The 13252-nt window shown below is 36.6% G+C and overlaps 1 protein-coding gene across 1 annotated transcript in view; it reads right to left on the minus strand.

Annotated features, from left to right (window-relative positions):
• CRHR1 (corticotropin releasing hormone receptor 1) overlaps positions 1–13252 on the minus strand; it is an 82905-nt gene that overhangs the window by 25519 nt on the left and 44134 nt on the right. The window contains exon 3 of the mRNA XM_081932100.1: positions 3648–3767. Coding sequence (XP_081788226.1) covers positions 3648–3767 — 120 coding nt within the window. The remainder of the gene's footprint in view (positions 1–3647; positions 3768–13252) is intronic.

Genomic DNA, 13252 nt, shown 5'->3' on the forward strand with positions numbered 1-13252 from the left:
GACCCCTCATAGGTTAAGCTGAAAGGGAGCGGAAATAATATGGTGTCTTCTTTTTAGAAGGTAGCACCTACCCGACCTTGACTGATCTTGAAAACTTCTCAGCAGGATCAGATCAGGTTAATAATTCAAAGGGAGACCACCGGAAACAAGCCATGGCAGTCGCCTTGTTTGAAAATCAGAAGCCTATCTCAGAAGAAAGAAATATCCAACCACTTCCATGTTATAATAAGTTACTTTTTTCACCTCTCCACATTTTTCTTTTAGCATTAGAAATCTCTTCTTCAGAATAAATTCTTGGCTTACTGCACTTTCTCAAGCACACCAAAAACAATAATGGCAGAGATGTGAGTGTCATGAAATGCTAAAGCCTCTACATATTGAGCTGCTTTGTGGGGGGGGGGGGAGGGTGAGTGGACAGAGGTGCTGCTGCTACTATTGTCCTTCCTTGAAGGGAGAAAACAAACACTTGATTTCCACCCACAATATAGCTTCATAATAAGAATAGATGCTGCTCCCCCACATTTCAATCCAAAGCTGTCAGTTAGAAAGTTAAGTGGGTATAAGCTACAACCATTCCAGAAAAGACTGTTGAAAAGTGGCAAAAAAGGCATGTTATGCAAAAGTGGATGTGGAAGTCAAATGTATGAGGCAGGGAGGGAGGGGGGAGTGTTGGGCAGGGAGGGCTGAAGTATATATGTGGTTGTGGATGTGTTTATACATGTGTCTGGAGAACTCTGGGTAGAGGACATTGGGAATGCCTTGAAGGATGGGAAGGATACAAAGAATACCAAGGCAACAGTCAAATAAGAGGAACCTGAGCCGACTCAAGAAAGTAACATAAGAATCCATCTCAGATTGGCCTCTCCCTCATTCATGCAGTAATAAAGGGAGAGGAAAATGCTCAAGATTGGCAAGATTACTATACACCTGCTACAGTTATTACAATAAAAGTAGTCCTGACCTATATGGAATTGATTTCCTAATCTAGTCTACTTTATAGGAATGGCCGAATGCCACCAATATACAGTAGACACAGCTACAGCTCAAAGAGAAAACACAATAGTCAATATACTTCCCCTCATTATCATCAAATTGAGCCCCCAATGATCACATGGGAAATAGACCAGAACTCCTAGCTAAATTCTGCCCAAACATCCACTGGAAAGAAGATCATATTATTTGCTGGAAATTCATACCTCCCCAGTCAAAAAACAGAATATGAGTCTAAAGCAGTGGTTCCCAACTTGGGGATCACGTCCCATGCCTCTACTCTACCACTGCCCAACTCACAAAAACAACACTTTTAGATTACTGTGCTTCATTCAGTGACTTTAAATTTTAAATGATCAAGTCTAATCCATATATAGTCTTTTGAATAGGGTGAATTATAAAATAAAGAAAATGCATGGCATTCCTTTCTTTTTTCAGAATTCAGGCACCCAGAGATGGAAATGTAAGCTACTTCAAAGCCAATGGACACCTGCCAGTTCTCCGACTTGCTTTGAACGAATAACCTGAGCTAGAAATTGCCTTTTCTTCCATAGTCCAAAGATCCAGGATTTTCTTAGTACCATTTAGCACAGTCATAAGCAAGAAACTGTACTGAAGAAAAGTATGTCTCATTATAAGACTAGCTCTGCTCTTCACTTGAATTCATTGCTCTGGCAAGGTTGCAATTCTTACTGACAAGCTGCGAATCGATCAACCAGGAAGTCAATATAATCCACATGCAGGGAAGGTACTGATAGCAGAATCACTATGTTCAAATCACTCTGTTATATAAGCCTTTTTGAACTGGTTGACTTGCAGATATGTTGGATTGTATGGTAACCTTCATTCTTTGCAGACTTAGCTTTTTACGGAGGCACTGGGATTGTATGGAAATTTAATAGAGCAGAAGGGTAGCTAAAATCACTCTGGAAATTCTGGGGTATATGCTGAAGCAGAATCAGAATAGAGCTGGAAGGGACATTGGAGGTCTTCTACTCCAACCCCCTGCTCAAACAGGAGATCCTACACCATGCTAATGCTTATGTGATAATAATTGCTTCATAAAAATACAACCAAACCTAATTCCACTTCAGAAGAAGGCTTTTAACACAGAAATAAAGGAGGAGGTGGAAGTTATCTTTCTCTGAGTTATAGAATTGATTCCCTTTCCCCATATATACAGATCTTCTTCATGCAAGCAAATGCTCTAAAATGGAGAAGCATTGTGGAGAACAATGTAAAGTGAAAACATAATGGATGAAGAAGGATTAAGCCCTCTTCCTTCACCACTTCTCCAGAATGAATTTTTAAAAAGGTCATTCAGGCTAAAATTACAAGTATTCTCCCATAGCATGTAATTTAATTTAAAAAACAAATAAACATGGAAAGGATGGCCTTTTGTGCCAGTAAAATGGCACAGGGCAAATAACCTTCTTGTCATTAGATGAATCCTTTACTAGCAATCCTCTTAAGAAATAGCATATCAAAGTTATAGCTAATTTGATGTCATTAGATAAAATCTTATATCAGAGATTCAGGAAGAACATTACAAAGTTTCAAAACTTCATTCTTTGGTTGAATTGTTCCTTGAGGGGTAATTCATTATTTGGAAATATTTGGGGTCTTTATAAGTGACTACAAAATATTGAGGTATAAAATTGAGGTCTTGTTTACCATTTATCTGTTCAGCATTGAGCAAAAGACCAGAAGTTCATTGACACAGTATTCCCCTGTTCGTTGTTAGTGACATTTTTCCTTTTCATTATTAGGGACATAAAAAATACTTCAAGAAATTGAAGATGTCATGGGATTCAAAACCATGAAAGTTTATGCCACAACAAATAACCTCACAACCTTTTTATAACAACAAATACTTAATATAGTTTGAAGTTGTTGAATTCTTACTTTGGAAAGCACTGGATTTTTATAAGCACTAGATTTTTAAATCTAAATTTAAATCTAGTTCATAAAAATGATTTTTAGCTAAATCCTTGTTCTAAGTGATACTTAATTCACAAAAGCTGAAGTCTTGTGGAATTCAATACTGTTTAAAGAGTGATAGAATTCCATTCTTTTTCACTAGTGTTCAAACATGATTTTCTACCATGAGAGATCTCCTCTCCCATCCCAGATTTGGTATGCTTTACATAATTTCTAATGTATCCTAAATTTCAGAATTAAATATTCTAAAATGGCTACATATGATATATTCTGGTTTATTCAGAAATAAAGAAGAATCAGTTAAAGTTATGCCCAAATTCAAGCTGCACTATGATTATTCAACCCAGAATCTCTTGGAACAGTTGGTGGAGCTGAATATAGATTCAAAGCTTTACTTGCAGTTCCAAGTACAGTGAACAGAAGGGGAAAATTCCTAAATATCTAGCTGTGTATCAAGTATGTTTCACCTAGAAGCTTCATGCTACCTGCCAATCACCGGGTCTGTTGTCAAGGCATGCCACAAGCATCCCTAGATTATGCAAATTGCTGATTTCATTCCTTAATGCAAGTACTGTACACACATTGACATTTCTATGCTTCCTGATATTCTGGTTCCATCTTTCATTAACATTTGTTTTAGTCTTTGCTTCAATGCGTCCAAGGGAAGAATCTCTCTTCCTGCCGTATGCTCCTACTCAACCCATCTGCTGGCTTACTTGAGGTATTATATCGCACTCCAGAGAAATACTCAGGGCAGGGACGCGCTACCAGCTGTCCCACAAGGCTGCGTGGCCAACATGTCCCAATTAAATCCACTAAGGCATTGCACTGAGGTCCTGCAGGGAAGGAAGAAGAGAATAATTAAAAAAATAGAAAAAATATTGACATCACATATTATATACTTGTTTAGTAGTTTGGGGCAATTTAGTGTAATCCTGTAGAAATAGAGTAAGGGAGGCATGATACGGATAGCTTGGTATACATGATCAAAAGCAGATGCTGTTGGTTTCAGAAAACCATATTCAGTTTTTTCCCCAGAAACATTGATATAAAGACAAGTTCAACAAGACTCTTGTTGAAACCAAATGAGATTATTGTATGATTTATATGGGAGTTTTATGTTCCTTTGCACACCAAAATGCTTCCTGTGGACAAATATTTGTGGTTTCTTCTTGATATCAGATTGACTGCCAGGAGGAAAAGGTCCTTTAGATTAAGCTCCTGGTTAAATTGACTGGCAGTATCACTGTTGTTTTTCTCAATATATGTGATCTGGTTCTCCTGCTAGAGACATTGGAAGTTATTTCCCTGGAAGGCATCTGTTCTGTAGAGCATTCGCAAAATATTCTGACTGATTGCTGCAAACAGAAAAGAAGAATGTTAGCTAAATCTATGACAATATTTATCAACCTTGACTATTTTAAGAGGTATGTTCACTCCCCAAAATCCCCACATCTCTTAAAATGACCAAGATTGAGAAACACTGGTCTAGATCATTTTTGTTTAGTTGCAGCTTTTGGTTTATTTTCTTGATTTGTCTATATAATTTCTGTGCCTCACACATTTCATCCTAGTTTAATTTAACATCAGAAGTCATGCATTTTGCCAGGCCTTAAAATCTAAAAAAAAAGTTAATTAACTTATGGGCTGTGATATTAAATGAGTCATTTCAGAAGGCTTTTGGAATTAGCTCCTGCAAAAGATATGAAACCAGGATGAAATCAACATAATTTTTCTCCAGCATGGCCTAGAATTGTAATGAATATATACACATTTGCATCCATATGCACGTAAATATTCTTAATCAGAAAAAATGTATCTTTTAACTTCACCTAGAACCATTCATTTATCCATAATGGAAAGCAGAATATTACTACTACTACTACTACTACTACTACTACTACTATTACTACTACTACTACCACCACCACCACCACCACCACCACCACCACCACCACCACCACTATACTGCCTCTGCAAAGAAACTAAAGAAACAGTAGCTGCAAGAAGATTGCACAGACTGACTACAAACAATAGCATGATAAAGTAGCAACAATGGTATATTGGAAGATGTGCAAGAAATGCCATTTATCTTCAAGAAAGAACTAATTTTTAAGTGACCACTTGTAAGTTGAAAATCATTTGTATATTAAACACAAATTCCAATAGAAGAGAAAATATGTAGTTCAACTATGAAGTCCTTGGTGCTCTCTGAGCTTGGCTGTATCCTTGCAGATGATTCAGTCCTGATTAGGTAACATCATCAGTCCTAGTGAATATGGGCTTATTCCCCGGTGAGTGTGGGGTTTGCTCCCTCCCTGGCAGAGGAAGCTACTGTTTATAAACAGGGAGCAAACCTTCTAATCATTAGCAATAATGATGTTATCTAATGAATTGTCTAGAAGCAAATAGCCTGGGTCAGAGAGCATGAAAACACCACAGTAAACACAAATTGAAATGAATTCAGTAGATATAGATTCTATTTAAATGTACCTGAGTTCTAAATTGGACTAAGAAATACCTATTTCAAGAAAGCCTGAACTAAAATCCTCTGCAATGCATATCAAGCATATTAAGTCAAGGTCAATCCAAGTCATTTTGTGGATTTTAAGTATCATTTAATTGTGATATCTGTCAAACTCTTGACAGCCAATGTTGACAGTGCAGGTTGACTAGATAGATGTTTCATTTCATCCTTTCCTGTGCATGTTTCATCTTTCAATATTCAACCGATCTCAAAAAGAAGAAATTCTGATGAAGCAAGTGATTTCATTACTGCAAAATCCCTATTAGCTGAATTGATTAAAGAGTGTATTGGTATGTGTTATATTCAAAATATTCAAGTATTCAACCCTTGATATTCAGATACTTCTGCCCTCTGCAAAAGTCATGGATCAGTATCTTACAAGACCTACCATGCATATAAAGTCAACTGGCATGTGGCTGTGCAAGGTTCTTGGAAGGCATTCCAAATGGAAATAATATGCAGGTGGAGCATATTCATATATAAAAAGAGGGATTTTTTACATTGTTTAAATTGTGCCTTGATTATTTTTTAATAAATAACTCAAGGCAATGAATATATCTAATATTCTTTCCACCTATTTTCCCCACAACTCTGTGATGTGAGTTGGGCTGAGTGAGTTGAGACAGTGACTGGCCCAAAATCACCCATCCAGTTTTCATGTTTAACAACTGGACTTAACTGGCTCTAATTTGTATTTGTATAATTATATTTTACAAATGTTTTGCATTTGGTAAATATTTAAAGCTGCCTTATATTGAGATTATAAATCTGAGTAATAATTTAGTCCATGTGAGATTTCTCCCAATTCTCTTACTTTAGATTCATTTTTAAATCAGAAATGCTAGAGACTAAGTGTGCTTCAGTAGAGAGTCACATCCTCATCCTTACAGGCAAAAGTAATTATGCCCTCATTCCCTCATCCCAAAACATTGTCCATTAGCCAAATTATTGCTATTTGGATCTTGATGCTCAGCTTCTAAACTAAAAATTACCTTTGACTCTCTCCATGGTAGATGAGAAGCATATTAGATTTATTTGAAATAGCTTATTGCCCATAATCCCTCATAAACCCATCACTCTACACATTAAATGAATAAATACAAAGCAAATAAATTTATTTTTGCACAATGCAATAGTGTATGACCAAATATGTACATACAGAGAGACACACAAATTCAAAATTCAATCCATATTTTATATCTATTTCTATTTCTGTTTCTATGCACATTTAAATATTTCAGTTGGGATGCTCCTTGATTTTGGGAAATAAATTATTTTTGTGATGCATTGTTTATAAGGAGGGAAAAGAATATGATTATTATGTGATAACATATTTTCTTTTCACTATCATTCTACCGTATTTTCTTCCTTTTCAGAGAGATGGAAATACCAATTTCTGCTGTCCTTAATTTGCTTAGAGATGATCCCATGTTCAGTTCTTTGCATTTCTAGTTAAAAGAAGCTGCTAACAATTGAAGTTATGGCAGAGTAAGTGGACAAACTGCCTGATTTTAAATAAAGCAGCCCCTTTATAAACATCAGACTGCAGATTTTGCAGTCCCTTTATTTTATTTATTTACAATAAAATTAAAAATTTAAATGGAAAGGAAGGAAAGATGGCAGGGAGGAAAGGGAAGCATAAAAACAATGCACAATTAAAAGATAATATTATTATATGAACCTCTGATAACATTTTCTGAATGAAGAAGCATCATCATATATTAGGCATCATCTGCAAACACTTTACATGTGAGATGTGGTTTAAATTGTAATGTGCCCTTCCAGCTCACATAAATCATACAAGGCGCATATGGATGACAGGGAGGAAAAAAGCTCAAGATTGTCTCATCTTGTGGATAAATGACAGAGACGGAGTACAGGTTGTGACATCTATGTGGCTGGCTTGTCATATTTTTTTAAAAGTGAAATTGGGACTTCTGCACATTAATATATATGCACAGCTTTTGAATAATGCTTCTCCTGTTCTATACAAAGGGGCATGATTTCATAAGGGGGAAAAAACCTTTCTCCTAGATTACCAGTTCAATTCTTCCCTGTTGATTTAAGAAAGCAAAAAGAGCAATTTGCAGGCTGAGAATGGATAAAATACATTCTTTCTATCCACACACCTCTCCCCCATCTAATTTACAAGAATGTCCTTGTGATATGATTACTATGCATTTCTGGTGTTTGGAGACAGACAGATTAAAAGACTTCCTTTAGTAGCTAATTAGCCACTTAATCAACTACAATTGACCAACAACTGACAGTGCAGAAGACTGGAGGACATGCCTCCTTGGTTTGCATGAAATAAATCCATACTCATTTTTAAAAAAGTATATCTAAATAAAGCAAATAAAACATCTTCCCTCCTTTCATTCTTTATTTCCCAAATGCATGTATTTATTAATTTATTCTCATTGTTTTGTTAAGAATATTGAGGTAACAGGTGAGAATTATTCCATTTCAGTGAATTCCCGATACACCCCAGGTTCCCACATAGATTAAAGAGAAGCAGGCCAAAGTATTACTATAACTGCCCCAAAATGAAATAGTATAGTAGATGCCAACTAGGGACTAAGGATATTATGTGGCATTAAAATCAGCAAACTACATAGAGTACATAGAGTACCTTCCTTACTTGTATTGGTGTTATCGGTAGATGAGCAGCATTGAAGACTAGGTTAATAACTCCTTTTTCTAGTATCGTAAAACTATTATCCATAGAAAAAGGCCACTTATACTCTATAATTAGCATGCCCCAATCTGGAGAATTAGGATTCCTTATCTGCATAATAGTGTTGTTTAAACAATTATATAACCTTTGGGAATTCCAATATAGCCTCACCCAACACAATAACAACAGAATAATGTACTAATTGGAATCTCAATGTCTGCTATGCTTTTTTTTTTAGTATGCATTTTGTGGGCCAAGTGCTGCATTAAATCATATTGAGAAATGCGTTATTCTGAGATAAAATACATTTAGAAATATTACTCTAAATAGTATTTAGATGTATGTTTCAAAGGCATTCTGTTTAAAATACATGGATTAATGTAAAAAAAAAAAACAGGAGGGAGTGAATTTATGAATAAAACAAATAGAAATTTGTCTTTCATTATATCTGTAGCACGCATTCCTTATTTTATTGATTTCATGTTATTTTATGTATTATATGTGTAAAAAACTTACAAGAATTTAATGCAAGACTAAGAAAGGACTTATATTTATACTTAGATTATCATGGTTGTGTCCAATTCCCTATTTTGCTACACTGCCTAAAATAGCACTATAAATTATGCTTGGAACATATTTTGCTTTGTAATTTTAAGAATTTACTTGACACAAATCAATGTTGCTAATAGTATGGAGAAATAAATAAAAGCTAAGAAAGACTCTGAATGAACATTGCTAGAGAATTTTCAATATATTACAAAAAAAAGCCAGTAGCTCTAGCTAAAATATGTTTTTATTTCTCAACTCGTTCTGTTATCATCTTGCTTTCTTCACACAGAATCAAATATTATTTTGACAGGGATGTCCACTCAGAGCTTTCCAAAGATGTATTTTCTTTTTCTCCACATGGCATCCATCATGCAATAAGTCCAGTGTACAATAGTAGTCTGACTTTGAAATCCTAAGGCTGTCTTTGAGCAAAAATACAGAGCCCCAAAAGTCAGCTTAATGGAAGCTGAGGAACAATGAAGTGAAAATGAATTCTTTAAATGTTACTGCATTCAACACCAAAGAGATTACTAGGCAGAAGAAAGCAGCTATCCTAAACGACTGTTTTTTTATTGCATATCCAACGTTAGCAAGTGATTGATTACTCAGGGCCTTATCATCATGCTGTTTCTGGCCATGTTTCTATGACATACCGAACCATAAACTAGTCAGCTACATTTTTCATTAGTAGTTAGTTGTGCTCTACACCTCATTTTCAGAAGGGTTACGTGCTTGATTATGCTTTGGCTGGTGTGTTTTTCCTGGTTCTCCTCTTGCTATTTTGCCATAGTTATCTCGGCCAGTATGTATCAAATAGCTGTCAAACAGCACATCATTGAAACAGACTTTAATATATAATCGATGAGAAACCCAAGAAGCCAGTGGTGGTGCTACAAGTTTGGGGAAAAATAAATAACAGAAACAGCACAACCATCCATCCCGGCTGGCACTCAAGGGCATTCAGAAGCTACAAAAGCAAAGGAATGAAATCCTTGAAGGCAGAAAATAAATGTGACAAGCCAAGTTCAGGCCCCACTAAAAAGGAAGCAAGTATTTCATCATACATTTATTGGGTAGAGGCCTCGGAGGTCCTCTTGGGAAACCTGATTTCATTACAAACCTCTTATTGTCAGACCTCTTATTAGTTTGCCTAATAATAAGGTTATCTTTCCCTCAGATCTATTGTTTTTATGGAATGTAATTTATATTTCTTTCTGATTTCAGAAATGATTTTTCTGAAATCAGTTTTCTGCTTGCTTCTAGATAATCACGATAACATTGCTTGAGTTAAGTCATTGAGTTCAATTGTATGGGAAGTTACATCCTAGTGAATTCAGAGGAATTTTTCTCTTGGGTAGATCTCAGCCCAAGAGTCTGGACCTTTTGAGAAATATGAGTGGTCCTTAGTAAATATTAATAGTAAAACATTAGTAAAACCACAAGACAGAGTTGAAAGCTATTGTCCAATCGCCCTTTTGAGCTCCTGCTGCAAACTTCTAGCAAGATTAATTATAAAGAGGATAGGTCCCATAGTAGATGAACATCTGCCCATAGAACAAGCTGGCTTCCAACAAGACCAAAGCTATGTATACCAGATGCTAAACCTAACAGAAACAGGATTCCAATAAGACCTCAAAACCACGGCCATGTTTGTAGACCTAACTGCACATTACAACATTGATTGGAAGGATGGGTTGTTTAATCTGTGAAAATATCTACAGACCAGGGGTGGGTTGCTGCTGGCATTACTACCAGTTTGGTGCATGGCAAAAATCCCCCATGAGGATTATAAGCAGTAGATATAGTAAAACTACTCCGACTTGTTGCCTTCCTGTTCTGAGTCATATAGCACCCCCCACTTTACGAAGGCAAGATGCACCACTGAGAAAATATAGAAAAACTATGACCAACTTACTCCTACTGGTGAATGCTGACCTTCCTCATTCATCAGCTGGAAGACTCAAATCCAGGAAGTCCCCACTGGCATTTGCACAACATCTGCCTAGCAGGTTTAACATTGATTCCCAATGGAAAGCCAAATGACTCACTGAACACCCAGTTATAGAAAGACATGTAAATGATCCCACAAAAAAGGTATAAAGTTTTGAACTACCACATCAACAATGGACAACCTGAATTGGATTTGCACCTCACAGGATGTCTGCTGGGACTCTCTGTATAAATGGGGCATAGTATCCTCCCCTCAGTGTGACTGCAGGGTACCATATCAAACCGTAGATCACATTGTGAGAAAGCCTGTGAGCTGAGGGCATCTATAGATCCAGTATCTGATTCTTTTTTAAAAAAAATACAAATAATGTGCACTTCAGTGGTTAGATGGCCTAGACATTGATATTTCAAATAGATCTTTTTAACATTTATATTTTATTGTGTTTTCTTAATCTAGGTGAAATGTTAATAATATATTGCTGATCCATGTATGATATGCCATATGCTAAATAAATAAATAAATAGTAAATATATAATTGTATTACCTTGATGTAATATAATAGAAGAAACTACCTAACTATGTAAGTTTGCTTTTTGTTGCTAATTTGGATCATCACATCTCTGCCAATTCTCAGTAACTGCATAGATAACCTTTTCTCCATGATGATCTTTCTCTAACTTGGTTCTTTAGGTCTTCTTAATGGTGCATTTATTACTACTGTACCTGAGTCCATCCTCCTTAAAGTTATCCTCCACTGACTGAGTGCTTGCTACCAATACAGTGCAAACATTTCATGGGTCTTACAATTCATGTGTGGAAGGAACCTAGAAAGCCAAATTTTCGCATCATATCAACTCTCCTAATGTGTTGGAACTACAGCAGCTCCCGGCATTTTAATCATCAGGCTGGGGAAATTACTTAATACCAAACTGCTTGTAAGTTCAACCAGAGACTTCGCTAGCCTCAAAAAGTAGAAGGGCTTGTGATTATAACATGGATTTCAATCGATACTGTGCCATAGCTAGAGCAGTTTCTTTGTTGAACAAGATAGAATTGTTAATTGGTGGTTTTGACCATGTATCACTTTAATCCATAGTGAACAGTGTGATGTATAAGAAAGCAAGGTATTTTTATAGCAGTGGACTCATTAAAACAGCTCTCTCTTGGTATTAGAATATTTCTAAATATTTAAATGTAATTTCTTAGGATGTCATCATTTAAAAATATTTTTATATTTTCCCTAGAGGGCAAAAATCTTGTTTATTTTATCTTGACTTTGGTTGGAGAAGAACAAATGCATTTTTACTTGCCCAAGATAACAAAATAAATCAAACTAGCCCTGGCTATAAAAAAAAGATTTCCAAGTAGTGGGAAGATGAAAGGATTTGTTAAACTGGATTAAAGAATGCTCAAATTGATCAAACTCTATGTGATGTGTTCTGTTTTATGGTGTTAATATTTTTCATAAGACATATATTCACAGACAAATTATAGTAGAAACTAATGCTTGCCCACATGCACATACATCCATGCTCCCATGATAAGAATTGTTTTAACAGAGGCCTGCTTAAGCAATGCTGAAGACATTATTACAGACTACAATAAACTGTATCAATTAATTTACAGTCTGTTAGTTTGACCTGCATGGATTCAAGAATTAGAAGGGTCTTGTTCTTTTGGTTAAGGCATAATCCACCTCTAACAGCTTATCTACTGTCCAAGGCCCTTGCTCATTTTAGCATGTCAGACAAAAGGCCTAAGGTTCTGGACTAATCCTTTTGAGCAAGTATTTCCACAGCCCAGGGGCAAAGAGAAGCTGCACAACTTGGGGAGATAAGGAGTACAAAGGGAAAGAAAGAATCCATGGCAGAGAAATGGCTGCAGTATAAACCTACCAGCTTGCTTCTCTCAGGAAGCAAATTGAGAAGAGGTTTTTTTACAGCTCTTCTTCTCAGTTAGGAATGTATTTGTTTATTTAAGCTCTCAGTGACACTGGTGTTGTTAGTTGCGAAGTCTTGTCTGACCCATTACAACCCCATGGACAATGTTCCTCTAGGCCTTCCTGTTCTCTACCATCCTCTGGACGCCTATTGCTTCGGTGACTCCATCCAACCACCTCATTCTCTGTTGTCCTCTTCTCCTTTTTCCCTCTATCTTTCCCAGCATTCAGCTCTTCTCCAGTGAGTCCTTCCTTCTCATTGTGGCACTGACCAGAGGATCAGTGCCACAATGACATTGACCAGACGGAAAAGTGTGCATACTTCTGGCCTGATGTCCTTTCTGGCTCAAATCCAAGAAAAAGAGGCACTTAGGCTGTTGAATAAGCACGAAAGGCGAGCGGAGTCGTGAGGAGAATCAACAGTCTTTATTGAACAGAACAGTCTTGACAAAATACAGGAGAGAATTCAATTCAGGGTTCGTCTGACAGCTATTTATATGAAGCTGTCAGACGAACCAGCCAATCCCCAAGCCAGAGTTTCCCCGCTCTCAGCCAGGTCGCGTCTTAGCCAATCAGACGTGACCTGGCTGTTGCTAGTGCAGAAGCCGGCTGTCAGGGGAAATTCCCTGACGTCATCTGCCTGGACACAATACTCCTTCCCCCCCAGTGACTGCGCAT

The sequence above is a fragment of the Natrix helvetica genome (genome assembly GCF_964273705.1).
Source record: "Natrix helvetica genome assembly, chromosome: Z".
NCBI lineage: Eukaryota > Metazoa > Chordata > Lepidosauria > Squamata > Natricidae > Natrix > Natrix helvetica.